The sequence below is a fragment of the Ovis aries genome, chromosome 24, assembly GCF_016772045.2.
Source record: "Ovis aries strain OAR_USU_Benz2616 breed Rambouillet chromosome 24, ARS-UI_Ramb_v3.0, whole genome shotgun sequence".
Classification (NCBI taxonomy): domain Eukaryota; kingdom Metazoa; phylum Chordata; class Mammalia; order Artiodactyla; family Bovidae; genus Ovis; species Ovis aries.
Window position 1 is genome coordinate 28,837,855 of NC_056077.1, and position 27,521 is coordinate 28,865,375.

General features: G+C 43.3%; 2 protein-coding genes across 6 annotated transcripts in view; one reads left to right on the forward strand and one right to left on the reverse strand.

Moving 5' to 3' along the window:
• Positions 1 to 320: 320 nt before the first annotated feature.
• On the reverse strand, positions 321 to 5,939 carry SBDS (SBDS ribosome maturation factor). The gene is made up of 5 exons (XM_004020948.5): positions 5,638 to 5,939; positions 4,887 to 5,016; positions 3,950 to 4,150; positions 3,201 to 3,365; positions 321 to 2,024 (listed from the first exon to the last, which is right to left on the reverse strand). Exons 1-5 carry the CDS (start codon positions 5,763 to 5,765, stop codon positions 1,896 to 1,898), a joined length of 753 nt encoding a protein of 250 aa, XP_004020997.1. The 5' UTR covers positions 5,766 to 5,939; the 3' UTR covers positions 321 to 1,895.
• Positions 5,940 to 7,588: 1,649 nt separating this feature from the next.
• LOC101111335 (S-adenosyl-L-methionine-dependent tRNA 4-demethylwyosine synthase TYW1) overlaps positions 7,589 to 27,521 on the forward strand; it is a 142,780-nt gene continuing 122,847 nt past the window's right edge. For 3 of the 5 annotated variants that reach the window (XR_009598381.1, XM_004020949.6, XM_060405877.1), the window contains exons 1-7: positions 7,589 to 7,765; positions 8,563 to 8,693; positions 9,461 to 9,598; positions 13,437 to 13,538; positions 15,418 to 15,612; positions 16,642 to 16,929; positions 17,999 to 18,121. Coding sequence is in view for 4 of the 5 variants with exons in the window: in XM_004020949.6 (XP_004020998.2) it covers positions 7,762 to 7,765; positions 8,563 to 8,693; positions 9,461 to 9,598; positions 13,437 to 13,538; positions 15,418 to 15,612; positions 16,642 to 16,929; positions 17,999 to 18,121 (981 nt within the window). In the remaining variant the exon portion in view is untranslated. Of the gene's footprint in view, positions 7,766 to 8,042; positions 8,157 to 8,562; positions 8,694 to 9,460; positions 9,599 to 13,436; positions 13,539 to 15,417; positions 15,613 to 16,641; positions 16,930 to 17,998; positions 18,122 to 27,521 lie in introns of those variants that run through there. The other 2 variants (XM_060405875.1, XM_060405876.1) reach the window with 2 other exon arrangements.

Below are 27,521 nucleotides of genomic sequence, written 5' to 3' on the forward strand. Positions count from 1 at the left end.
GTTCAATCCCTGGTCAGGGAACTAGAGCCCACGTGCCGCAACTAAACGTTAATATCTTTTGCCGCAGCAAAAGATCCTGCATGCCACGGAGACCTGGTGCAGCCAAATAAATAAACACTAGAAAAATAATAATAGAAAGAAGAAAGCTCTGAAAATAGAAGAAGCTGAGTTCTGAATGTCATCCTGACCAAATGTACACAGTAATGCTTACCTAGAAAAAACAAAATAAACCAATAATCCTTAAGGTAATGAATTATAGCAGTAGTACTGGAAAAATGATTACAAACCAAACTTTTTAATTATTTTTGAATCATGAAATATAAGGTAAACATTTTTTTATTTGTCATAGGTTCAGAAACATGACTCAGATTGGTCTACACTTGACATTTCTTGAAGTTCCAGCTTTTTAGAAGAAATGAGTATGAGAACGGGAAAAACTTAAGGCAGTATTGTAGTAACATTTATCTTTCTCTCTTTGATATGCAGCTGTTGAACATTTTTAGCAATTACGACTTCTGATCTGAAACACTGCTTTATCTGTTTAAGCTAGAAATAAAAAATGTGAACCTCATTGGTTCAAATTTCTTCCCAGGATTTCAAGTTTCGATTATCTTCATAAAAAACAAATTATGTAAGTAAAACGGAATCAGTGAGGGGGGTCTTGAGGACTGTATCAGAACAATATTTCAATTTCAGCATTTTAAAGTGTGTGTCCCATGTTATTCAACAACAAAAATATTTCTTCTAACGTTATGAGAAAAAATTTTGAGTTAATCATTTCAATTGAAGTTTTTGTAAAATGGGGGCACTTCTGAGAGCTTGTATTAGCAGTGGATTCTGTGTGCTTATAAAACCAATCGAGACCTGTTTAGGTCAAGAAATCTTTTTCACTTAAAAATACTTCCGCCCATAAAATACATCTGATCTGTATATTTATTTTGAGTGAAACCCTATTTTGTGTTCTAGACGATCTCTTTTGAGGATAAGCAGATTTTAAACAACTTTTACACTGTCTAGGTAAGCGCTCAAACACTAACACTCAAATTCAATTCCATCCCAGATTATTTTCACTAAGATTTACCAGGTATTTAACAGAACAGGCCTGCCTCAAACAACCACCGCCCCCCAAACAAACAAGTTTAATCCTGCTAAGAACTTGCCCATACTTGCCCATTCTACCAGACAAAAAGCAGAGAAGAGAAACGGAGTTAGGAAGCTGTCTAGAAATACAAGCCATAGCTTAACAAAAATAAAAAGTGGTTTATTGATTACATAAGATTTCAGCTCTAATAATATATAATATAAACTTTAAGAATTAGAAATAAATGACTATATTTTACCAAGAATAATCTAAGTTATGGCAGCATGTTTGATGAATATTAAAGTCCTGCAGTCATATTTTTCAGAAAATCAGGAAGTCATCATCCAAGTTTTATATTATGTCATGATACAGTTACCCCCATACACACATTTCGTTAAGTAGAAATAAGACATTCTATGTTTTCTTTTTTGGCAAATCCTCCTTTTCTGTCATAAAGATATACCCTCCTAAAGTTAATTTCTTACAATGTACAAAATTTAACTTTTTATCCGAAAGAGTTATCTCAATAACTTTCACCCGGGAAAGCTACAAAGGCATGAGGCAGCAACTGAATGCTTCTCTGAACTTTGTATCTTGGATTTTCACTTTTGCCTAAAACCCCATTTTATAATTAAAACTAAATGAATTCCACATCATCATACTTACTGAGGAACGTCTTTTTGTGTACACGTTTGCCACAAAGATGCAAAACGGCAACTCATCTGAACAAGCATTTGGCTGATCACACAAAGAAAACAGGACTGTGGGAAATGAAAACGCTTTAGTGTTTGATAGCTGAAGAGGTGGGTGACGGTCACTCGAATTTCTCGTCTCCTTCTTCCACATCTTTTAAGTTGAGTACTTCCAAGGAGCCCTTGCCTTTTGTCTCCTTTTTTATGAGCTCATCGATTTCTCTGAAGCAGCCGGGGTCAATGAGACACACCTGAAACATCGAAAACAGCTGCTGACCACATGAGGAAGAGTGGTACGACAGAACAGACACAGCTTTAACTTTTCTTTCATTAGAAAAAAAATTTTTTTTTAATTGGAGTATAGTTGCCACACAATGTTGTATTAGTTTCTGTTGTACAACACAGTGAATCAGCTATAAGTGACGAAGCTGTAACTTGCTCTGAGATGAATATGCCACACTTTCCGGGTCTCTCTCTGACTGCACAGGATAGGGGCTAGCTTCTAGTCTAGCCTCTGCCCATCAGTAAGCACTTAGGCCCCTGTGATGAGGCCCTGATTTCCCTACTGAGGATGTTTCCAGATTCCTCAGCTGTAAGTGCAGTGGTTAGATTAGAAGGCTGTGGTCCTCTGCATACTAAATTTAGCATTGAAATTTATAGTTCAATGAAATCATCTCTCTGGAGCCACATTTGAAGGGAAAACAAGTAAGAGGGTGGAAGGCCTATTTAGAAACCATGCGCAAAGTTTTGCAAAGGTTTTAGAACTTTGGAGAGTTTTGTTGTTTCACATCTACAGTAAGAAGTTCAACAATCCTCTAGAACAACAGTCCCCAGCCTTTCTGGCACCTGGGACCAACTTCGTGGAAGATAATTTTTCCACGGATGGGGGCGGGGAGGTTTCAGGATGATTCAGGCACATTACATTTATTGCACACTCTATTTCTATTACTATTACATCAGACCATCAGGCATTAGATCCTGCTCTAGAGCTCATTTATTTGTCAGGAAGCTGTAAAGCTCTAAGATGTGGGTTTGCAGACAGCTGAATTTACATGTTATCTAAAGCTGTGGGGTGAGGATCCAAAGACATGATGTTTTTGCTTGCTGCTTTTTAAAAACGTTCTGTGGTAAATGAGACTGCAAGAAGATTCACTGTAAAATATATTTTCTCATCAAAAACAAAGCATGACCCATATCCCCTTACTGGGAATCATTTAACTAAAAAACAAACACAAAGAAATCGTAAGTGTTCTTAACTACAATCTAGTTCTACGGAGATCTTGACCTTTTCACCTAATTCTAGGTTAAGATGTTTCTGGAAATGTCTTACTGTTCACGCTTTCTAAATGTCTGGGCCACATTTATGATTACAGAAGAAACTATTTTGGTCATGAGGAAGGAAAGAAACAAGAGAACGCTAATCTTACAATTTCTAACTGTTGACCGTAGTCTTCACTTTCGATAACCTTGATCAGTGGCTTGAGTTTTTCTTTCAGCTTCTTCCCTTCATTTACTGGAAGGATGAACCGAAGTCTCATGTGAGCACGTTCGATCTTCATTTTCTCTTTTAACTGCTTTATCACTTCCAAAGCCTATCAAGACAAAATGAAAAAAAATTTTGCAATTTGTCTCTTTTGATGCATTAGTGAGGAAGGTATTCAAAATGAAGCAGTTTCCTTCTAGCTGGACCAGGCAATGGTTTTTTAGATGACATGAAGAATATTAGCAACTACAGGGAAAAAAATAGATAAACTGAACTTTAAGACTAAAACTTTTGTGATTCAAAAAACTGTCAAGAAAGTGAAAAGACAACCCACAGAATATGAGAAAATATGGGCAAATCATGCATTTGATTGGGTACTAGTATCCAAAATATATAGAGAAGTCTTGGGCTTCCCTGATGGCCCAGTGGTAAAGAATACAAATGCAGGAGACATGGGTTTGATCCCTGATCTGGGAAGATACCATGCTGCAGAGCAACTGAGCCTCTGTGCCACAACTATTCAGCCTGTGCTCTAGAGCCCACGCTCTGAAACAAGAAAAGCCACTGCCATGAGAAGCCCATGCACTGAAACTAGAGGAAAGCATGTGCAGCAACAAAGACCCAGCACAGCCAAAAAAACCCAAAATTATTATGTGTATATATGTGCAGATATATATATATAAAATAACTCACCTGCTGTTTCGTGCTCTTGTTGGGTTTGACTGAATAGTGGATGTCCTTCATGGCTCTCTCAATAAGGATAACGGTGTATGGTCTCTTTGTTTCAGGGTTCACACATTTGTCGGCCACAATAGTTGCAATGTCCCTGAACATCTGCTCCAGCTGTGTGTGCCGTTCTTTATCTGACACTTGAACCTCTCCTTTAGTCAAAATCTTAAAAAAAAAAACAAAAACAAAAAACCCAACAAGTTTAAGAAAGCAATGTCTTTGTTCCACACTATTTGTTAACTAACCACAGGAATGAAATACTGGGGGATAAAATTAAATTTCATCCTCTTCAGCTACTGCTATTTGGTAATAATTTGAGCTCTCCCTAAAGGAGGCACAGGATCACCTTGTTTTGAAATCTTACTTATTTAGATGGGGGAAGGGGTAAAGGCAATCTTAGCAGAGGGTGGAAATGATGAAATACTGGAAAATAAAAAAAGTTCTCTTTTCAGGTTTATTACACTAAAGAAATATATAAGTGGACCAAAAAAGGGCAGTTTAGCAGATGATCTGATTTCTGGAGGCTTTTGCCAAAAATATCCATGTCCTGGGACTTCCATGGTGGTCCAACTTCCACGGTTAAGAGTCCGCCTTGCAATGCAGGGGATGCAGAATCGTTCCCTGATGGGGGAACAAAGATCCCCCATGCCACTGAGCAACTAAGCCCGTGATGCAATGAAGACCCAACACAGCCAAATAAATAAATATAAAAAGAATCCATGTCCTGAATTATTAAAAGTGATGTTGTACAGATCAAATTATTGCAAAGTAAACGTTCACTCCAAAAAAAACAAAAAACAAAAAACCCCACAGTATATTATTAAAGCTTAACATACCTGTAACACAACACCTAATGCTAATGGATATCAGGGTCAGGGATGCTGCGGCCCTGAGAACTCACCTGCTTACAGATTTCAGTCTGGTCATCTGTTCCAAATGCACTGATGAGATCTTCCTTCTTTGCAACCTGACCTTTGGAGACATTTACAAACACTGAGTGGGTCTGTAGCACTTCATCAAGGTCTTTTTCCCTTGTGAGGATAGAAGAGAAAGTCTTACGTGAGTACTCTTGAAACTTGGACGTTCATTCACACTTAAAAGACAAGATGGGCAATGATAATGTAAGAAACAACAAATACTCCTAAATGACTGTCGGTGACATTTTCAAAATCCAGAACTCCGTTTGGATTCGCTTCCATTTATAGGGGAAAAACATCGTGGGAATACGGGTGAATCACTGAGGGGTGGGGTCCGGCTGGTGCCAAGGAATTCCGAACCCTAGATGGCAGCAGTGAAGACGCTACGCACTCTGGTCAAACTACTGCGCAGAGAACTGTGACAGACGCACCAACTACAGAAGTACCTGACTACGCCCTTTGCCTTGATCATTATTTTGAGAAAAGGACCCCGATTATGGAGGTTTCTTGGCTGTAGCTTTTATGACAAAGTAAAGTAAAACCAAGCCCCAAACCAAAACTACCAATGATAAAAGGGAACGTTTGGTTTAGACGCGAAACCCAGGCAGTTTACTAAGTTTACTATTCTCCTTCGCTGACAAGACCCCAGTTTGGCCGGTTCATTAGACGACCAGAGGGAGGCCGCCTCCGAGACTACAGGCTTCGGCCAAGGCCCAGAGGGAGAGGGTCACTCACACGCCGCTCCGCCAGCCCACGACCTTGTTTTTGTAGCAGGCGATTTCGAAGCGCTTCCCGGCTCGCTTCATCCGTACCACGGCCACATTGGTCAGGCGGATCTGGTTTGTGGGGGTGAAGATCGACATCTTGGCCGCTCACAGATCTTGGGGCCGGCGAACCAAGGCAGGCCCGCGCCGCTGGCCACAAGGCCACCCACACCTAGATGTAACCACTCGGCGGCGCGCGGCACAGTAACGCCCGCAGACTGCGCGGCGCCGGAACTAACCGGGCCGCCACAATACAGCCACCCAACGTATTGCGCAGGCGTCAGGTGTTGCGGAAACCCGGGAGGAAGAGCGACCAATAACGTCTGCGCATTTTGACTTTTACGACATTGTTCTGCGCCGGGAAAGAGAGGCGCTCTTTCTTGACGTAATGTTCTTTCTCCAACGAAAGAACTCCGATTGGTTGGTGGAGCCGAAGTTTGGTGACCGGGTGGAAACGTAGTGCCTGACGCCTTACAATTCCGCAGATTTCAGAGTCTATCTTAACCTTTCATGATGGAAAAAGTTAAACACCAAAAACGTACAGAAAAAAGTGTAATGAACTGCCATGTACCCATCACCCCGCTTCAACAGGTGTCTACATTTTGCCATTCTTGTTTCATTCTCCCTCATTTTTTTTTGTTGGAGTATTAAGGCAAATCGTCATAAGGTTAGCTAAATTTCCAACAGATAACATCCAACAAGATTAACTATAATTCCTTAATAGCATCTCCTAGCCAGTCCATAATTAATTTTCCCCTAAATAAATAATGACTTTTTATAGTCGGTGTGTTTCAATTGATTCAAACGGGCTCACACATTGCATTCGGTTGATGACGCCCTTAGTCTCTTAACGCAGACCTCTTCTCTAGCCCCTCCAACCTTCCCTCCACCCCAAACTACTCCTGTTTTTCCAGTAGTCATGTACGGATCTGAGAATTGGAGCTTAAAGAAGGCTGAGTGCCAAAGAATTGATGCTTTTGAACTGTGGTGCTGGAGAAGACTCTGGAGTCCCTTGGACAGCAAGGAGATCCAACTAGTCAATCCTAAAGGAAATCAACCCTGGATATCGGTATATATCAGTTGGAAGGACTATATATATCAGTTGGATATAACATATCAGTTGGAAGGACTGATGCTGAAGCTCCAGTACTTTGGCCACCTGATGCAAACAGCCGACTCACTGGAAAAGACTCTGATGCTGGGAAAGACTGAGGGCAAGAGGAGAAGGGGGAAGACAGAGGATGAGATGGTTGGATGGTATCGTCGATTCAATGGAGATGAGTTTGAGCAAACTCGGGGAGCTAGAGAAGGGAAGGAAGCCTGGCGTGCTGCAGTTCATGGGGTCGCAAAGAGTAGGTCGTGACTGAGCAAATGAACAACTCTTTGTTTCCAACCCTGCTTTGTCTGCACCCAGGCCTTCCTCAAGGAGAATCAGTCCTGGGTGTTCTTTGGAAGGACTGATGCTGAAGCTGAAACTCCAATACTTTGGCCACCTCATGCGAAGAGTTGACGCACTGGAAATGACCCTGATGCTGGGAGGGATTGGGGGCAGGAGGAGACGGGGACGACAGAGGATGAGATGGCTGGATGGCGTCACCGACTCGATGGACATGAGTTTGGGTAAACTCCGGGAGTTGGTGATGGACAGGGAGGCCTGGCGTGCTGTGATTCATGGGGTCGCGAAGAGCTGGACACGACTGAGCGACTGAACTGAACTGAACTGAGGCCTTCCTTCTCAGTGACATTTGTTTGGGGCTGGCAGCCCTCCCGCTTACTTGCCGGGAGCTCTGGGCTGTACTTTCCTTTGGGCCCGCCCCTTTATCCTCTGAGCCAATCCTAGCAGGGCCCGGAGGGCTCTGGCTCGCTCCCACTGAACTCTGGGCGGAGCTTCCCCCTCGGCCCGCCCCTTCCCCCTCTGAGCCAATCGGGACGATCTGCAACTGGCATGGCTGTCCTCAGCAACTCTGGCTCCGGGCACACAGCTAGTGCTGCGAGGTAGTTCTGGCGGCCTCCCAGTATTCACACCGGACCCTAAGTTTCTTAGGTCCGCAGACCTGGTCTCTTGTCGGGCCGCAGGGCTCCGGCTCTGAGGAGAATGGGTAAGGGCCCCAGAAGGGCAAGTTTCGTGGGGCCAGGAAGGGAGGAAATCATTTTTCTGAGACCCTCGGGCCCCTTCCTCTAGAATGTGTTGCCCTTTTCCGGCCAGGATCGGTGCCACTGGGCGCTTGGGAGGACAGATCCCTGCTTGTGACCTGGCTTTTGCCTTTTGAGGTTAGGAGAAGAATTTAGAATTGTGCTTCTACCTCAGGTGAAACGCAGAGAAAACTGCCTTTCCCCATTACCCACGTGTGTTGAGGAATTTTGGTCTTTCCAGGGCGGAGTGGCACCTGTAAGCCCTAAATTTTAGACTTCGTCTTTTGAAATTGCCCGCCGACTCAGCTTTTGAGGCCAGGTCCATCCAAATCTCCCTTAAAAGCTGTGGGGCTTGAGGTCAGTTATTTGAGAATCCTTTGCAAGTAGCTTTGGGTCTCATAAAATTATTAGAAAAAAAAAAAAGGAATACTTTTAGTATGATTTTAAGATTTTCTGATGGAGCAGCTAACAAAAAGAAAAATTAACTCTAGTACAATGTTTTGACTATATTCCTTTCCTTCCAAATGCTATATCTAAATGAAAATTTTTTTTAATTTTTTGAATTAACATTTTATCATTATAATTATGTCATGTTATCACATAATGTGTATGTGTTGTTTTATTAGTGTTTTTTTAACAGATATCTGAGCAGGGTTTTTGAATATGAAGATTGGCTTTTCTTTTATAATGCTTATAAGGATGGGCATCATTGTATGTGTAACCTTATAAATAAAATTGTTTATACGGATCATTTTAAATTTAGATCCCGCTTTGGATACCTGGGACTTCTCCTCACCTTTAATATCGTTATGGATAAACAGGTTTTACATATACTTGGGCTTTGCCTTTGGTTTTAGCCTTTGGATTTGTTTCCAGATTGTCATCAGGAAGCAGGTGAGTGGAGTTGTTGTTTTTTTTCCCACAGGAGAGTATTTGGCATCACATTTTATAGAGATTTCAGAGTGCAGATTTTCTGAGGCTTCCAGAAAAATATGGGAATTCTAAAAAGAACTTTTGATTACTTTCATGTTTAGTCTCTAGACATACTTTTTTCATGCTCCCATTTTTTTCTTGTCAATTAAAAAAAGTGTTGTTTATTTGGCTGCACTGGGTCTTAGTTGTGGGATGTGGAATCTAGTTCCCTGACCAAGGATTGAATGGGGGCCTCCTGCATTGGGAGCACAGAGTCCTAGCCACTGGCCCACCAGAGAAGTCCCTCTTGTCAATTTTTATAGACTAAGTTATTTAGCTTTTCTTTGCTGCACTGTGGACATCGCATTCTTAAGATACAGGAGGATTTTGTAGTGAAAAATTAAATTTTGCAAATACCGAAAATCTGCTCAGCACTTTTAAGGGATGGTAGTAGTCTCTTTTCTTTCCACTAATTAGAATCAGAAAATAAATTTGTGCTATTACTCCACTAAAACACATTATAGGTGAAAGTATGTGTAGTTTTATCCTGGAGGGAATGGAAATCATTATAGTCTTGAGAAATGTGGTCCCTGGTTTTAAAGAACCTAATTATATCAAGGAGTCAATATTAGAGGAGTACAATTGAAAGATTAAGAGAATAATAAAATGGGTCAGTATCTGAGCTAGTGTTCATCCCTAATGAAGTTGGGAGAAGATTGAAATTTGATGGATTTTGTGTTTATTTCAAGAACAAGAACTTACAGGAGAAAACCACTCCAAAAGCATCTCAGGATTTGATGACAAACGGCTATGTCTTTCGTCCAAAGAAGGAAGTCTTTGTGTCTGGAGTGAAGATATTTTATGGTTCTCAGACTGGCACAGCAAAGGTGAGAACTTTATATGACACTTTTGCTTGGGTCTCCTGATCTTTTAAGATAATCTCTGAAAAGTGTTCTTCAATGTCTGGTGGCCACTGTCTTGCAGGGTCTTTGTTCTAAAACTTGCTTCTGCTCAGCAGAATGGAGACTTGGAGTTCCAAGTCCGTTATTGGCTATAGACGTAGAGGCTAGTGAGAAATGGTAGCAGTAGTGTCCAGTATGGGCCCTTATGTTCACAACTTCACACATCTATTTAATTAAAATCTGTTTTGATTTCTAACAGTGTTAAAAGTATTAATGATATACGTTGAATACTGTATAGGTACAAAATGCAGATATATAGCTGAAAGATGCTTTAGTTGTATCTGAAAGCTGCCTGCTTTTTTTGTTATGAAAGTCACAGCTATTTATTGCTTTCTAGGAAAATATACTAAGGCTAATTTATGAAAATAAATAGAAAATTTCAAGTCGCTATTTTGGTGGAGCATTATAGAGAGTTTTACTGCCCTCTTGTGTATGTTTTGTAGAATACTACTTTTTAAAAGGTTTTCAGTATGTCCTGCTGTGTATCCTAATTGAAGGTCACTTATAATTCAGTTCAACTGTCAGCAGCAGAGCATGAAACAGGAAGAAATGTAAGAAAGGCATCTGGGCTGCCAAAACAGAGTCCTTTTTTTGTTTCTCATAAAAAAATGAGAATGCTTAAAATGCTCTTTAAGCATGCTTTTACATTTTTTAAAAAAGATCCAGTTAATACTTGAAGATAGTAACAAATCCACGTGTACAGAGGGTTCATACTGAGAGTACACTTTGGAGAATCTATTTTAACTGTTTATGTTTTCAGTTCCTCAGGGTTATTTTTTGAACCTGCTGGGCCACGTTTCTAGATTTATTCCAACTAGATAAAAGTTATTGACTCCTTTTATCAGTCAGTTCCTCAGATCTCAGCATGCTAATGTTGTTGCCCGCATAGTTGATATGAATTCAGTGGCCCTCCTTAAAGGTGTGCCATCTGAATTTCTCTGTTTGGCTTTGAATTTGGTTGATTTATATTTGGCTGAGTATAGAAGACTAGGTCAAAAGTTTTTCCTTCCAACTTTGACAGTGTCACTTCCTTGTCTTTAGCAGGCAGTGTTGCTAAAGAGGAGGCTGGTTGCCCCATTCCTTCGTAGATGAATTTTTTTGGTTGTTGTTCCTGGAAGCTTTTAGAATCATTTGTTTGTCCTCGATGTTTTGGCGCTTCTGCGAGACGGGTCTAGGGTGGGTCTTTTTCAGACACTGTTGGATACTTGTGCTGTTTTGTTTTGGAGATTTTGTGTGCATTCTGCTAATATTTCTTGGGTCCACTTTTTTCCCCCTTGTTTTCTCTGTGCTTTATTTCTGCAACTGTTGGATGTTGGACCTTTTGGATGGTCTGTGTTTCAAGGGAGTCACAGTGGTAAAGAACCCACCTCTCAATGCAGGAGATGTAAGAGTCGTGGGTTCGATCCCTGGGTTGGGAAGATCCCCTACAGGAGAGCATGGCAACCCACTCCAGTATTCTTGCCTGGAGAATCTCATGGAAAGAGGAGCCTGGCGGGCTACAGTCCATAGGGTTGCAGAGAGTTGGATACGACTGAAGTGTCTTAGCATACATACATGCTGCATTTCAAATCCTTTCTCTTGTACTTTTTCTTGAATTTTAACTCCAAACCTTTAAAAAATTTATTTATTTATTTATTTGGCTGAGCTGGGTCTTAGATGAGGCATGGGGGATCTTCATTTGGGTATGTGGGGTCTATTTCTCTGACTAGAGATTAAATCTGGATTCCCTGCATTGAGAGTGTGGAATCTTAGCCACTGGACCACCAGAGAAGTCCCCCAAACCTTTTTTTTTTTTAATGTCTTAGTTTGGTTATAGTGTTTTTAATTGTAAAAATTCTATCCTGTGCAATTTTTATAGCATCTATTTCATAATTTAAAAATACATTTCAGCGAGTTCCTTTGTCAGTCCCATGATTTAGCCACTTCCTCAGAGTTTCTGTTGATATTTCTCTTTCCTCCTGCTTGTTCTCATCATGGTCTTGGTGATCCATGGTTTTCTGTTCGTACTGGGGGGGGAAACAATGGGGTAACTGGTGTGGATTTTCTCAACTCCAAATAGATTTGTTTTCTCCAGTTGTAAGTTCTTGCTGGAAGCTCTGTGCGAGGTGGGTCAGGGTATGCCATTGTGACCTATTGCCTGTTGGCCCCACATCCCCCTCTAACTACCACCTCGATTTTTTTTTTTTGGTATAGTATTATTCCTTGAGAATGTTGTCTGTGCTTGCCGTCTCTGGTCTTTGTTCTGTTTTTCTTGACCCACTCCAGGTAGGCTTGCGTGCCCCAGCCTGTTCCCAGTGACTTGCATGTGGCTAATTCATCCTCAGTCTTCATCTTCCTTGACATGTTAGCTGCATGACAATGCCTTCCTTGTTGACCTACTTTCTTCATTGAACTTTGGGACACTGGTCTCTAGGTTCTCCTCCTCCTATGCTGAGGCTCACCTTCCTCACTATCATTGGTGGATTTCTACCCATCTTTTTGCCCTCCAAAGATAGGAGCATCTTAGGGTACAGTTCTTCAGACTGTGTCTTTATCTGCACTCACTTCCCTCCCAAGGGATCATATTATCTAGAGCTTTCAGTTCTGTTTATCAGAGTTTTTCTGTAAAGGGCTAGATATTTTATTTGGCATGTAATTTTTTAGATTTTTAGGTTTCATAGACTGTGTGGTCTTTGCTGAAGCTGTTCAGCTCTGCTGATACCTTGTGGAAGAGGCCATAGATAATTTGTAAATAAATGAGCATGAGTGTATTGAAGGAGTGTTCATCACTCAGTCGTGTCCGACTCTTTGAGACCTCATGGACTGTAGCCCGCCAGGCTCCTCTGTCCCTGGGATTCTCCTGGGAAGAATACCCGAGTGGGCTGCCATTCCCTTCTCCAGGGGATCTTCCTGACTCAGGGACTGAACTCCGGTCTCCCACATTGCAGGCAGATTCTTGACCATCTGAGCAACAGGTATTCCAGTAACCTTCACTTGTAAAGACAAGGGCTGGGTTTTGCCTGCAGGTCTTAGTGTGCTGATCCCTGTAGAGCAGGCTTAGCTTTAGTCCTGGCAGCTGGTGAGCCAAGTGTTAGGCTACCAAGTCAAAAAGAGGAGGAGGTTTTTCCTGGGGTGCCAACGTCTGGCTAGAAGTTGTAGCCTTCTCCAAACATTGGTTCATTTTGTTTGGAGAAGAGCTTGCCGGAGTCCGCCTGGAGGTAAAAGGCAAACACTCACAGCAGCTCTGGATTCACTGCCCCCATATGTAGGTTCTCTGCTGACTGGTTCTCTTGGGGCCCATGGCTCCCTCCCATTTTTGTCATGGGGACTGACAGATCCCAGAGCCCCTCTGGTTTTCTGTTTCCGCTGAGGCTTTCTTCTGCTTGTCAGTCTACTTCTGTTTGGCTTCTCTCTTCCAGAATTGTGTTCACAGTTCTCACATTTCCCATGCTCTCCCCTCTTTAGTATTTCTTCTCCGTCTATATGTTTATTGTAGAAGGGCAAATCAGCCTGAATGTCAGAAAGCCAGTTGAGATCGAATCCCTTCTGTGTACTTGTAGAGCGAGAACAGCACAGCTGAATGATTGATCTCTGTAAAGATGCTCGAGAAAACGGTAGAAGTGAGAATAGTATTTGTGTTTATGGTGATAACTGTCAGTCAAGTGGGAAAGTTTTTCCTGATAAATGTCTCCTTCCCTGGCCAACAGGAGTAAATGAAGACTGTATGTTTCGCTTATTTAGTTTATTGGAGACTGTATTTGATTTTTTTTCCCCCTCCTGTTAGGGATTTGCGACAATTCTGGCCGAAGCACTTAGCTCCCTCGATCTGCCTGTGGCAGTGATTAATCTGAAGGACTATGACCCAGATGACTGTCTCGTAGAAGAGGTTGGTAATTATCTTATTTTTCCTTTGGTCACAACTTTCAATTTTAATTGACCTCTTGTGTTCTGGGATAAATAGGCTCTTCAGACAAAATTTAATTTTCATGCTAAGGGATTTCCACTGGTTGAGCTTTCAGGATCAGTGAGAGGTGCCGAGCATGTGGTGAGGGTGCTGGCTCTGGAGGGGTTGGGGCTGGTCCCTCTGGGGTGTTAGACTGAAAGCTTGGTATGAAGTTCCCTCCTGTTTCGAATCTCATCACCAAGGAGGTTTGTCACACACAGCCGGGTGCCGGGTATGTGAACCACATGTCAGCCTAGTGAAAGATCAGGGGCCACTTGGATAACAGAAGTAGTGTGGGTTTTGGAGTTAAAGAAATCTCTTAGTGCCTGCGTGACCTCCAGGCATTACATCATATCTGTGAGAGCTTAATTTCTTCACCTAAGGAATGCCCGCCCCCTCCTCCAGCCGCGTGTAGGTAGGGAGTTTGGCCCACAGCAGAGGTTGTTCAGGTGTGGTCCTTGAACTGGCAGTATCAGCCTCTCCTGGGGACTCATCAGGATTGCAGAGTCTCAGGTCCTGGCCTAACCTCACTGAAGCAGAATCTGGACCTGGTGGGACTGTGTTTGAACAAGTGCCCCAGGTGATTCTGGAGCAGCTCAAGCTGGAGAAGCCCTTGGAACAGGCGTCCACAAACCTTTTCTGTAAAGGGCCACTTGGGAAATATGTTGAGCTTTGTGGGCCAGGCAGCTATGGAGTTCTGTCTTTGAGACAAAGCAGCCAGAGGTAATACGCAAATGAGTGAGTGTGACAGTGTTCCAGTAAAATTTTATTTACAAAAGCAGGCAGCAAGCAGGATTGGGCCTGTGGGCTATGGCTTGCCAGTCCTTTCTTAGTAGAGAAACTTTTGGCTGTACATGTCCATTTTCTTTTTCCCCAGGAACACATTGGAATGCAAATGAGTGAGCTTGAATCTACTTGAAATTATTTGTTAGAAAATTATTAGCAGGGCTTTCTTGGTGGCCCAGTAGTTAAGAATCCACCTTGCAATGCAGGGGACATGGGTTCAATCCCTGGTAAGGAACTAAGATCCCACGTGCCACAGCTACTGCGTCCATGTGCTCTGGAGCCCAAGCACCACAACTGGAGAGTCCGTGAGCCACAACTCAAGATCCTGTGTGCTACAACCAAGACCCACCGTGGCCAAATAAATAAATTAAAAAAATTATTAACAAGCTTGGGTACTTAATTATCATAAAGGGTTACTTGGGGGTGACAGAGGATAAGATCGTAGGGTGTCATCACTGACTCAGTGGACATGAATTTGAGCAAACTCCAGGAGATAGTGAAGGACAGGGAAGCCTGTAGTGCATGGGGTCTCAGAGTCAGACATGACCTAGCAACTGAACAACAGCTTATAACTTAGTTCCTGGCTTGGATCTGTGGAGACATACTCAAGCAGATGAAATTCTGTGGCTCATAGGACCATTGATGTGATTTTTGGTTTCCCATGGAGATGTTGATGCCAAGTGTTAAGTCACTTCACACTTAACGCATTATTGTTTTAATTTTTCAGGGAATTTTTAAGAACTATTTCTATATTTCTTCCTGACTGATTTGGCTTTAGTTTCTAATAGGACAAACAGAAGCTGGAAAATGGGATGGAGTATAGGGTGAGGGGCACCAGGAGGTGTGTTGGCAGGAATAGAGGGCTGGGCTTTCTCCCCTGGCTGTGTTTTCTTTCTCTTCTGAAAATAAGTAACATTTCTAAAAGCACCCTTAGAGGCTACGGTGTTGTGAATGTCAGCATTTCAGAAAGGATTTTCTTGATTGAGATAACTTGCGTCTCGGCCACTCTTCTGAAATAATGACTTTTCTTGGTTAGGTTACTAGTAAAAATGTTTGTGCCTTCCTGGTTGCCACCTACACTGACGGTCAACCGCCTGAGAGTGCCGAGTGGTTCTGCAAGTGGCTGGAGGAAGCAGCCAACGACTTTCGATTTGGCAAAACGTACCTGAAGGGGATGAGATACGCGGTGTTTGGCCTGGGAAATTCTGTGTACGTGAGCCACTTCAACAAGGTAGGTACATTTTCATCCAGTTATCTTTTCAAGATGTGTGTTCTCCACCTGCCACCACCGCCCCACCAACCCCCATATTTTCAAAGGAATTAGGCCAAAGGTAAAATTCAGATACATAAATATTTTGTTTACTGCCTTGCCACTCAGGAAGCCTGTTAAGTTTTTGATCACTTAAGTGATCACTTTCGATCACTTCACTGTGCTTCTTGATAACTCCCGTGCCTCAGCTGAAGTGCTTCATACCGTAATAAAGCACATTTCTGGCTACGAAGTCATGAGTCTTGCCAGATGCGTTCCGTTTGTACCTTGTTGTTTAATGGTCTTTGGCCCCAGAGGTGTTAATACATTTTGGAAGAAACTGATTTTGCTATCAAGTGGTTTCATTCTGACCATTACTTAGAAGAGTCGTTTTCAAGTTCTTCTTTAGGTACTAGCTCCTAGTTTAAGAAAAGAGTTTGTCCGCCCCCTTCATTAAAAACAAAACAAAACAAAAAAACTTCTGCAGAATCTTATCTGAATATATCAACTGTACCCCTGGATGGATGGGGCTGGAGGGCACCTGGCCCCTTTTTCTTCAAACCCCTGTTCAACATTTTTTAAAATTGGAATATAATTGCTTTACAGTGTTGTTTCAGTTCCTGGCACACCACAGTGGGAATCAGCTATGTGTGTGTATATATCCCCCGCCTTTAACCTCAGCCCCAGCCTTCGTCCTGCCGCTCCCGGTCATCGCAGAGCACCGAGCTGAGCTCCTTGTGCTGTGCGGCAGCTTCCCACTAACTGTCTGTTTACACACGGTAGTGCGTATATGCCAATGCTCATCTCCCAATTCACCCACTCTCCTTCCCCCACTGTGTCTATGTGTCTGTTTTCCACATCTGTACCCTGAAGGCCTTTTGATGGAGCGATTCCTTCTTCCCGGCAGCCACCGAGGACAGTCCCCCAGCGGGAGCCCCAGCTGTCGCAGCGCAGACTGGCATCTTCTGATCCGGAGGGCTGTTCTCGCTCACCCGTCCCTTTCTCCCGCAGGTGGGGAAGAATGTGGACAAGTGGCTCTGGATGCTCGGTGCTCATCGCGTGATGACCCGAGGGGAGGGCGACGGCAACGTGGTGAAAAGCAAGCACGGCAGCATTGAGGCCGACTTCACAGCTTGGAAGGCCAAGTTCATCTCCCGGCTGCAGGCACTCCGCAAAGGAGAGAGAAAGCGCTGCAGGGGCAACTGCAAGAAAGGCAAGTGTGAGTCTAACCAGCGCAGCTCAGAGGCGATGGAGCCAGGGTCCCGCGCACAGGAGGAATTGCATCACGGAGACGCCGAGGTACGGAGCCCACGGGCCCATGTCTCCCTGTTTTCCTCCTGTGTTCGGAAATGCGTTTCCTCTGTCTGAAATGCGTTTCTTGGCTTCTGGTTGGAAGGAAGAGCTGAAACTCACATGGGGCATGTTCTAGAGGCAGCAGGGTCTTGGGTTAAGCCATGCTGGGCTGGGTGCTGTCCTTAACCTGTTCTCTGGTCGTTGCCTTGCTGGAGTCCAGTAGGTTTCTACCCGAGTGTGCAGGTGAGGAAACGGGCCTGGAGAAGTCAAGTGTGTCCAGAGCTGAGCTCATAATCTTTTTACCCTTTAACCACATACTCCTTCCGTCGTCTCTTATTTAATGACTCCGATCATTTAAACTTGCAGGCTGTGAGTTATCCTAGATTCCTCTCTTTGATCCCTCACATTCTAAACGTTTCTCTTACTTCTTCCTTCAGACACCCCTGTTCCTTTGAGGCTTGTGTTATCAGGCTGTATCACTGCTGTTGCCTTTGGGCCACTGGTCGCTTGTGTCTTTCGGGAACAACTTTGCATTTTCACTGCCTGTCTTTCTCTCCACCTTTGTTCCTGTCATTCCATGTTTGCAGCTGCCTCTTTAAAATCTCTCCTTGGATGTCTAAGGCATCTCCTCTTTGACAAATTCAAAGTGGAACTCTTCCCCTCTGCTCTTCCGGTCTGTCTCTCGGCAAGTCTTTCTCATCTTAGGAAACAGCACCACTATCTCCGTTACTTAAGAAAGGAACCAAAGAGCCATTCTCGATTCCTCCCTTTTCCTCATTTAACTCCTCACTTGAGTCTGGTTGCTTCTTTGTTTAAATCGAAGATTAGGAAACATTTTTGGTAAAGGGCCAGCAGGTAGATATTTCCAGCTTTGTGGGCCATACTGTTTCTGTTGCAGCATTGGTTCTGCCATATTCTTAAAGTAACCATAGATGATGTGTGAGCGATGGGCTTCTTTAGATTTGACTCGGAACTGGCTGGCCTCTCGCCTAAGATATCTCAAGTCCATTCAGTGAACTCACAATTTGGGAAGGATTATTAGACACTTGGCTACTTTTTACAATTGATATTCCAGGAGGAAGAGCCCTTTGGGAGCACCAGTGAGGAAGAGTCTGATACTGAGGACCATCAGAGTCAAAATTCTGTCATTGATGTTGAAGACCTCGGCAAGATGATGGATCATGTGAAGAAAGAAAAGGTACTGTAATTTTGGGAAACAGTGAGCTGGGATCCTGCAGTTGGTTGACAGCCAGCATCGTCTCTTGGTGCATAGTCCATGTGAGCTCATAATTGGACAGTTTTATTTCTCGTCCTCCTATTTTGCAAGTTGTATACTTTGCTTTTTGCTGTTGTAACATGGGTTTTGTGAAAACCTTTTTTTTTTTTTTTTAATTGGAGTATGGTTGCTTCACCCTGCTGTGTCAGTCTCTGCTGTACAGCAAAGTGAATTGGCTACGCGTATACATATATCTCCTCTCTTTTGGAGTTCCTTCCCACTTAGGTCACTGCAGAGCGCTGAGTAGAGTTCGCTGTGCTACACAGTAGGTTCTCTTAGTCATCTACTTTATACATGTGCTGTTGTGCTAAGTCACTTCAGTCGTGTCTGACTCTGTGCGACCCCATGGACTGTAGCCCGCCAGGCTCCTCTGTCCATGGGATTCTCCAGGCAGGAATACTGGAGTGGGGTGCTATGCCCTCCTCCAGGGGATCTTCCGAACCCGGGGATGGAACCCGGCTCTCCTGCATGGCAGGCGGGTTCTTTACCATCTGAGCCACCAGGGAAGCCCCTCATTATGTAGGTTTGGCTGATTGATTGATTGCCCCCGTGGTTGAACCCAGCCTTCATTACAGTGCCCCCAGAGTTTGGCATGAGTCACCCTATTAGCATAAACAGTTCAGTGCCTCCCGTGAATAACAAAGATACTGGCCTCACACAGGAAGTTCCCAGGGTTTAGAGGTTACCTTCCAGGAATGGGAATCAGGCCCGACTTCTCTTTGGGCAAGGTGAAATTCTATTTTTAAGACTTTTTTCCCCAAAGGTTTGTTTATTTTTGGCTGTGCTGGGTCTTTGTTGCTGCTCATGGGCTTTCTCTAGCTGTGGGGCATGGGGGCTACTCTTCGTTGTGGTGCGTGTGCTTCTCATTGTGGGGGCGTCTCTTTTTGCAGCGCACAGGCTCTAGGCTGTGTGGGTTCAGCAGTCGTGGCTCAAGAGCTGTTGATGCTGGCTCAGTAGTTGTGGTGCACGGGCTCTCCTACGAGCAGGGATTGAACCAATGTCCTCTGCATTGGCAGGCAGACTCTTAACCACTGGACCACTGGGGAAGCCCCTTTTTTCTTTCTGCTGTGGACCATTTTAAAAATCTTTATTGAATTTGTTACTGTATTGCTTCTGTTTTATGTTTTGGGTTTTCTGCTACAAGGCATGTGGGCTCTTTGCTCCCCAGCCAGGGATCAGACTACATTCCCCGCATTGGACGGTGAAGTCTTAGCTGGGCAGCCAGGGAGGTCCCAAGGCAAAATTCTTTACTAAACAGGATCATTTACCCATGCTTTTATTGGGTTATTTGGCTTCTTTGGTAAAGTTCATAACCCCAAAATACTGTGTGTCAGACTCTAAACTACAATGAAATTATTTTCCAAACTTAAAATTGGGATTGTTCCTGTTGCAGCATTTTGTTACTTTCTTCCTGATATTTCTGTGTGTTGGTGTTGCTGCTGTCATTTTTAGTAGCTTTTGTATTTTAGAAGCCCTGCATGCGTGCCTGCTAAGTTGCTTCAGTCGTGTCCAACTCTGTGTGACCCTATGGACTGTGTAGCCCTCCAGGCTCCTCTGTCCGTGGGATTTTCCAAGCAAGAATACTGGAGTGAGTTGCCATGCCCTCCTCCAGAGGATCTTCCTGACCCAGGTATAGAACCTGCGTCTCCTGCATTGCTGGTGGATTCTTTACTGCTGAGCTGCCGGGAAAGCCTTTAGAAGCCGTAGTAGAGAAGTTATTAAGAATGACAAGTGTGTGAGATGTAGGTTCAGGGTCTGGGCCAACTGGCTTGTAACTTGGTGCCTTAAGGGCAATGCGTAATCTTCTCTGGCCTTAATCCCCTTGTCTACGGAACGTGGATCTTAACCTCTGCTCTCCTCACAGCACTGAGTGAGGTGGGAACCTGTGTGTGCAAACGCATTATAGTCTCCGGAAGTCTGACAGATTGAAATGAGAAGTAAATATGCTTAGACATTTTAAATTTGCTTAGGCATTCTGTTGGAGTTGGTCATTTAGTCTGTTTTAGCTTTTCTGCCATTGTAATTAGCACTGGTCTGAGACCCTTAGCATATTAAAAACCAGAGACATTACTTTGGCAGTGAAGGTCTGTCTAGTCAAGGCTATGGTTTTTCCAGTGGTCATGTATGGATGTGAGAGTTGGACTGTGAAGAAAGCTGAGTGCCAAAGAATTGATGCTTTTGAACTGTGGTGCTGGAGAAGACTCTTGAGAGTCTCTTGGACTGCAAGGAGATCCAACCAGTCCATCCTAAAGGAGACCAGTCCTGGGTGTTCTTTGGAAGGACTGATGCTGAGGCTGAAACTCCAATACTTCAGCTACCTCATGTGAAGGGTTGACTCATTGGAAAAGACTCTGATGCTGGGAGGGATTGGAGGCAGGAGGAGAAGGGGACGACAGAGGATGAGATGGCTAGATGGCATCACCGACTCGATGCACATGAGTTTGGATGAACTCTGGAAGTTGGTGATGGACAGGGAGGCCTGGTGTGCTGCAATTCCTGGGGTTACAAAGAGTTGGACACAACTGAGTGACTGAACTGAACTGAGACCTTTTTCACTTAGAAGGAAGTATTGATATTTTCTTGGTTTACATATTCCCTGAGTTGAGTTACTGGGTCAAAGCAAATGTATAATTTTATGACTCTTAATAAAAATCTGAGTAATTTTCACAGTGAAATTGTCTTAAAATAGGATAAATTTCAGTGTGTGAGATGCCTGATTTAGGTAGATTTCTGGATCTACCAAGTTAAGAGCAGATGTTTGTAGCTTTAGGGCTTCCCAGGTGGCGCTAGTGGTAAAGAATCTGCCTGCCAATGCAAGAGATGCAAGAGATACAGATTCGATCCCTGGGTCAGGAAGATCCCCTAGAGTAGGAAGTGGCAGCCCCTCACTCCAGTATTCTTGCCTAGGAAATCCCATGGACAGAGGAGCCTGAGGTCGCAAAGAGTTGTATACGATTGAGCAACTGAGCACATTTATAGCTTTATTTGTAGTAGGTGAAGATTTGTGGGATAATTTGTTTCCAACTTCATTAAGATATGATTGACAAAATTTTATATACTTAGGTTGTGTAATGTGATTCTTTTTGGGTGTATAATGTGATGATTTAATATATGTAAACATTGTGAAATGCTTTCCATGGTCAAGTTAACACATTGACCATTTCATATAGTTAACACTGTACGTGTGTGTGTGTGTGTGTGTGTGTGGTGTGTGTGTGGAGAACACATAGATCTACTTTTAGCAGATTTCACATGTACTGTAAGGCTTTGGAGTAGTTTGTGGGTGTATTTTTTCTTTGCCTTTTCATCTTGTGTCCATTAGAGGGCGCTGGAGAAAAAGCACTAAGGGAAAATTTGGACATCCATGTAAATTATTTTTTGAAATGAAATGATTCTGGACTTTATGAACTTCAAGCAGCTGGCTTAAGATATTTCAGGTTTCTCCTAGAAATCTCATAAAGTCATTAGATTTAGGGGGAAAATACATATATATATATATATTTCCAACTGAAGTACAGCATGAAAATCAGCCACCAGTTTTTGATTTTCATTATTATGTGGTCTCAGCAGAGTTCCCATTTGTGTCCCGTGTGTTCCCTTACTATTGGGCACAGTGTACTAAATTCAGTGATGGGTTTCTTACCACCTGGCTCTTCTTTTTTATATTTTTGGGGGATTTTCTTTGGGGGTTAATCCATACATATTCCCAAGCTGCTTTCTGCCCAGTCATCATTCTGCTTCACACTAAACTGCCTTAGTTGTTACTGTAGAGGAAGCAGGATGCTCTAGTCCTGAAGAGCATCAGCTGTAGAACTGGACCACAGCACTCCTACCGGAAGACTGCTTTTTGAGTAATTTTCACTAGTTTTCACGGAGTCACACAATCTCAGCTTGTCTGTCTGGGCACGTTATTTCACTCTCTGTGCTTCAGTGGGAGGTAATAACATTAACTGCTGTATAAAGTTGTTATAAAGATTCAGTAAGTTAATCCATCAAAAGCCTTTATTTTACTGTCTGCCATATAGTATGTCCTTGATAACTAATCGCTATCATTGTGTAAGAAGATATCTTCCAGTGGGATATGTTTAGTCTGACTAGAATACCAGGATGGTTTTCTATCTCCCTCCCTCTGCAGCAGGATGTAAAGCCAAAGAGAATTTGAACGGTGGGAGTGATAACCAAGAACAAGAGAGCCAGAATTTGAAGCATTGCACGTGTGGAGGGAGTAGGTGTTGGGGGAACCTGGCAAGTTAGGGGAGTCTTAGAAGCGTTTGGTATGTTGAGAGTGGAGTTGGGTAGGAATTACAGGGGGCTGAAATAGACAGGGAGGGCAGGGGCAGGGTCCTGGAGGCCCTTTCATGCTCTGCCATAGGTCTGTGGGCTTTGTGCTCAAGGCAGTGGAAAGCAGTGTGATTTGACTGAATAGGATGGGTGGTTTGGAGGTGTGAGGAGAGGGCTCCAGGGTAGGTTCAGCAGGATAGGAGAAATCATAGTACACATTGGATGATCTCATTCAGTCCTCACTCTGACCCTGATGTCTATACCCTTGTCACCCCCACTTTACCATTTTACAGGGTAAGACACAAACTTAGAGAAGTAAATCAATTTGTCTGTAATTAGATGGCTGCCTAGTTAGTGGTGGGGCCAAGCCCAGTCTCCGTCTGTTTGTTTCACTCCCCTTTGCTGTCTCTCCGGAGGAGAAGCAGTGACAAACCTAGGCAATGTATTAAAAAGCAGAGACATCTCTTTGTTGACAAAGGTCTGTACAGTCAAAGCTATGGTTTTTCCAGTAGTCATGTATGGATGCGAGCTGGACCATATAGAAGGCTGAGCACCAAAGAATGGATGCTTTCAAATTGTGCTACTGGAGAAGACTGGGGAGTCCCTTGGACTTCAGGGAGATCAAACTAGTCAATCCTGAGGGAAATCAACCCTGAACATTCATTGGAAGGGTTGTTGCTGAAGCTGAAGCTCCAGTACTTTGGCCCCCTGATGTGAAGAGCCAGCTTCTTAGAAAAGACCCTGATTCTGGGAAAGACTGAAGGCAAAAGGATAAGGGGATGGTAGAGGATGAGATGGTTGGATGGCATCACTGACTCAATGGACTTGGATTTGAGCAAACTCCAGGAGATGGTGAAGGACAGAGGAGCCTGGCGTGCTGCAGCTGGTGGGGTCGGGAAGAGACACGACTTAGCGACTGAACAATAACAAAACAGAGAAGAAGTAGTTTCCAGGAGGCAGGCTGAGGGGTTTGACTAAAGAACAAGGAGTCAGGAAGAGCCTGGCAATGCTTAGGTTGTTTCTTTTCTGTTTCTCTCATGTTGTGCTGGTAAATCTAAAGCAGATTGCTACTTGTTTTTTTCCTGCAGTAAATAAATGTTGCTCAAATGCTCCCCACGGTGTGTTCTGGTTAAGCAGACAGTGATATCAGTATCATTAGTTTGGAAATCAATGGTGGATGCTTGGTAATTACTCACCAGAGAAACATTTCAATTTACAAAAAGAGCACAGGGTGTCCAGTTTCGATTATAAGGTCTCTCAGTCCTGCAGTGTAACTGCGTGAAGCCGGTTCTCCTTTCATAATTAGTTTGAAGGCTTTATGTGTTAAATTCACCCTCAAACGTAAGGTAACATCTCTTCAACCCCAAGACCCTGTCTTTAAAACAGCCTGATTCAGCTGTATGGGCTGCATACAGCCAGGAGGACTTAATGATGAGTTCTGGGGTTATTTTCCTAAGTCAGGTTATCCAAAATAGAATTATGAGACCAGAGGAAAGCCATTTTAAAGCTCTTGACACTTCTGGTCAAAGTGCTTTTTGAAATGTTCCAAAAGTGTCCTTAAAATCTAGTGTACACAAAAAGCTTTGAGTCCTATTGGAAATCAGTCATTTAAAAACTCCCCCATGACAGGTGAGTGGTGTATGGGTGATCCCTTTATTATAGGATTAGGAACACTTAGAAGTGGGATGGGATTGCGGAAGGTGGAGTTGCAGTTACACTCGAGGAAGGGTGTTTACTATGAAAGTTGCCTGGTTTAGAATCCAGATCTGCTCTTGTAGCACTGGAAATAACTATCTGGTAGTTCTGAGGCATTTATTCATTTATTCAGCCAGCATTTCCTGAGTATCAATGTTGGCTGTGCTGGCCTGGCTGCAGGCTGATTGTAGGAGAAAATGACCTTTGGAGAATTGGGGATTCTATATCCAGTGTTTTCTGCATGAATTGGTATTGAAGGGAGTCACCGGATGGTAAACAAGGATCAATAAAATAACCAAACAGGGACTTCCCTGACGGTCCATTGGTTAAGACTGTCTTCCATCAAAGCAGATGTGGATTTGATCCCTGGTTGCTGAACTAAAACCCCACAAGTCTGTGGAGCAACTAAGTCCCAGTGCAGCCAAATGAGTAAGTAAATGAATGTGAAAAAACCCAAACAGACAGACTTGAACAATTTAATCAATCAGAAAGACGGCCTGCTTGCTGCAGTACACCTGTTCAGCATTTAACCAACTAGATGGAACTTTTATCTTAAAATCTTTAACAAATTCCTGTTTGTCCTGTTTTTATCCTAGGCAGTATTGGGGTGGTACTGTGGTTTCTGGGATGAAGATGTGAAGGTGATTTGGGTAATATTGTATAATACCTCTTTTTAAAAAAATAGGATTAGTTCTACTTTTTTGGCTCCCTTTATTATGTCAGATTCATATATCGCTGCCTGTTTGGAAAGAACTTTTCACTTATTTATAGTCATTTTCCCAAGTGCCTAAGAGGTGAACTTTTGGCTTTCCATTTTGCATATCAGGAAATAGAAGCTTGGAGAGGGCATGTGTTTTGTTTTTTTTTTTAAACTTTAAAAAAAAGTTATTTATTTTTGGTTGTGCTGGGTCTTTGTTGCTCTGCATGGGCTTTCTCCAGTTACGGTGCATGGGCTTCTCATTGCAATGGATTCTCTTGTTGCAGAGCACAGGCTGTAGGGCTCTTGAGCTTCAGGAGTTGCAGCATGTGGGCTCAGGAGTTGTGGCACACAGGCTTAGTTGCCCTGTGCCATGTGGGATCTTAGTTCCTGGACCAGGGATCGAACCCACATCCTCCGCATTGGCAGGTGGATTCTTAACCACCTGACTACCAGGGTTGTCCCAGGGTATGTGTTTTCTTTCAAGACAAGTGTGATGGGTTTGAATGTTGGGAAGGTGTGAAAGGTTGGAGACAAGGAGACTTAACTTCGGCTGTTGTAGTTGTTCCTTAGAGGAGACCGTGGCTGTGGGCAGAAGCTGTGGCATGTTGGATGGAGAGGACTCCTAGGCTGGGAATTAAGAGTTTAGAACTTGGTCGCTTGTTCAATGGGGTTGCAGGAGAGGGAGGCATCCGGATTGACCAGTTCTGGGATCTTCATTTATTTCTGCTCAGCCTATGAAAGGGCTATAAAAAATAAATAAAAATATACAGACCCTGTGTCAGTTGTTTTATTCTGGGCAAACAGGGAAAAAATGTCTGCACCTAGAAGATTAGAATTAGAATTTGAAAGGGGCTCTGCACTTCCTTGGAGAGTGTTATGAACCATTGTATATCTTTTCAGAAAGGAAATTACTGTTGCATAGGGAAGATAGAACTAACCTGCTGTAGAGGGAAAGAATGATGAGTGTTTGTCCTGAACGTTCAAGACCTTTAATCACAGCTGCTGATTTCTTTCCATACGGACTATGTGTTCAGATGATTGAATCTGGAGTAGCTGCACTCACGATTTATAATAGATAATTTCTCCAGTGATGGGATGTGGATGGTGTCCCATGGCCATTCTTTAAAGAGTGTGTTCATTATATAGGGGTTAGAAGTTTACATTTAAAACCAGAAGGGTAGACTTCCCTGGTGGTACAGTGGATAGGAATCTGCCTGCCATTGCAGGGGACATGAGTTCAATCCCTGGTCCAGGAAGATTCTGCATACGGTTGGAGGAACTAACCCCGCATCACAACTACTGAAACCCACATGGTCCAAGGCCCATGCTCTGCAACAAGAGAAGCTACCCCAGCGAGAAATCCAGGCAACCCCCGCGCATCACAGTGAAGAATAGCACCCACTCATTGCAACTAGAGAAAACCTATGTGGAGCAATAAAGACCCAGTACAACCGAAAAAAATAGCTCATAAAACCATAAGGGGTTGTCTGTGGAGCTCTTAGCATGGTGGTCAGAGACCAGTCTCATGCTGGGTCCAGTTCTGGATTTATGTGGCCTTGAGGGGAAGCAGATAAACTGGTGATATTTTACGGTGACGGGCTTTGGAGGCCAGCTATTGCCACCTACTGTCACTTCTGGCATGGAGTAGGGAATTACAGTAACTCACTCTGGAATGACTTCAGAGACATTTAAATACTCTCAAGGTCAAGGTTAGTTCATTTGCTCCACCATGAGACTTCCTTCTCAAGCTCACATCTTTGCTTTTGGGTCTGAAGTAGTCTTAAAAAAAAAGCCAAAGAATTCTTCTATATTTAAATATTTTAGCAAAATCATAGCTGTACATTTTTTTTAAAGCAAATGCCGGGCATTAAAACTGATTACTTTCCTAATAGATAAGAACAAATGATTGATGTTTGTTTATACATTTTTTTAGTTCCATCTGGGAAAATGTCTTAGAGAGCTCGAGTAACAGCAGCAAAACTTTTCATTAACTTTGCAGTTTGATTATATTTAGTGAGTTGGAATGCTAACTTTTAGGACGTGTATAAACTCACTGTGGGACTTGGGTGTCTCATTTAGTATATTGGACTACTCTAGTGTGCTTTTTCACTGACTTCCATTTTGGAAACGTCCCTGGAATAATAGAAGATAGAGAGGTTAATTCTGAATTTCATTGGTTAACTTTCTCTTTCTTTAAAAAAAATAACTTTATTTATTTATTTTTGGCTGCGCTGGGTCTTCATTATGGTGTGAGGGCTTTCTCTAGTTGTGGTGAGTGGGGCGGGGCTGCCCTCTGGTTGCAGTGCGCAGACATCTCATTGTTGTGGCTTCTCTTGTTGCAGAGCCCAGGCTCTAGGGCACGGGGGTTTCAGTAGTTGCAGCACGTGGGCTCAGTAGTTGTGCGGCATGGGCTTAGTTGCCCCGTGGCATGTGGGATCTTCCTGGAGTAGGGATCAAACCCATGTCCCTGAATGGGCAAGCAGATTCTTAACCACTGGACCACGAAGGAAGTCCCGCGCTTTCTCTCTTTTTTAATGTTTAATCTTGTTTTACATTTTATGTATAGAGAACTTTGAGCATTCCCTAGAATAGATAGAAGGAGACAGCGAATCCCTGTTCCCTTCCTGCCCAGCTTCAAACATGGAC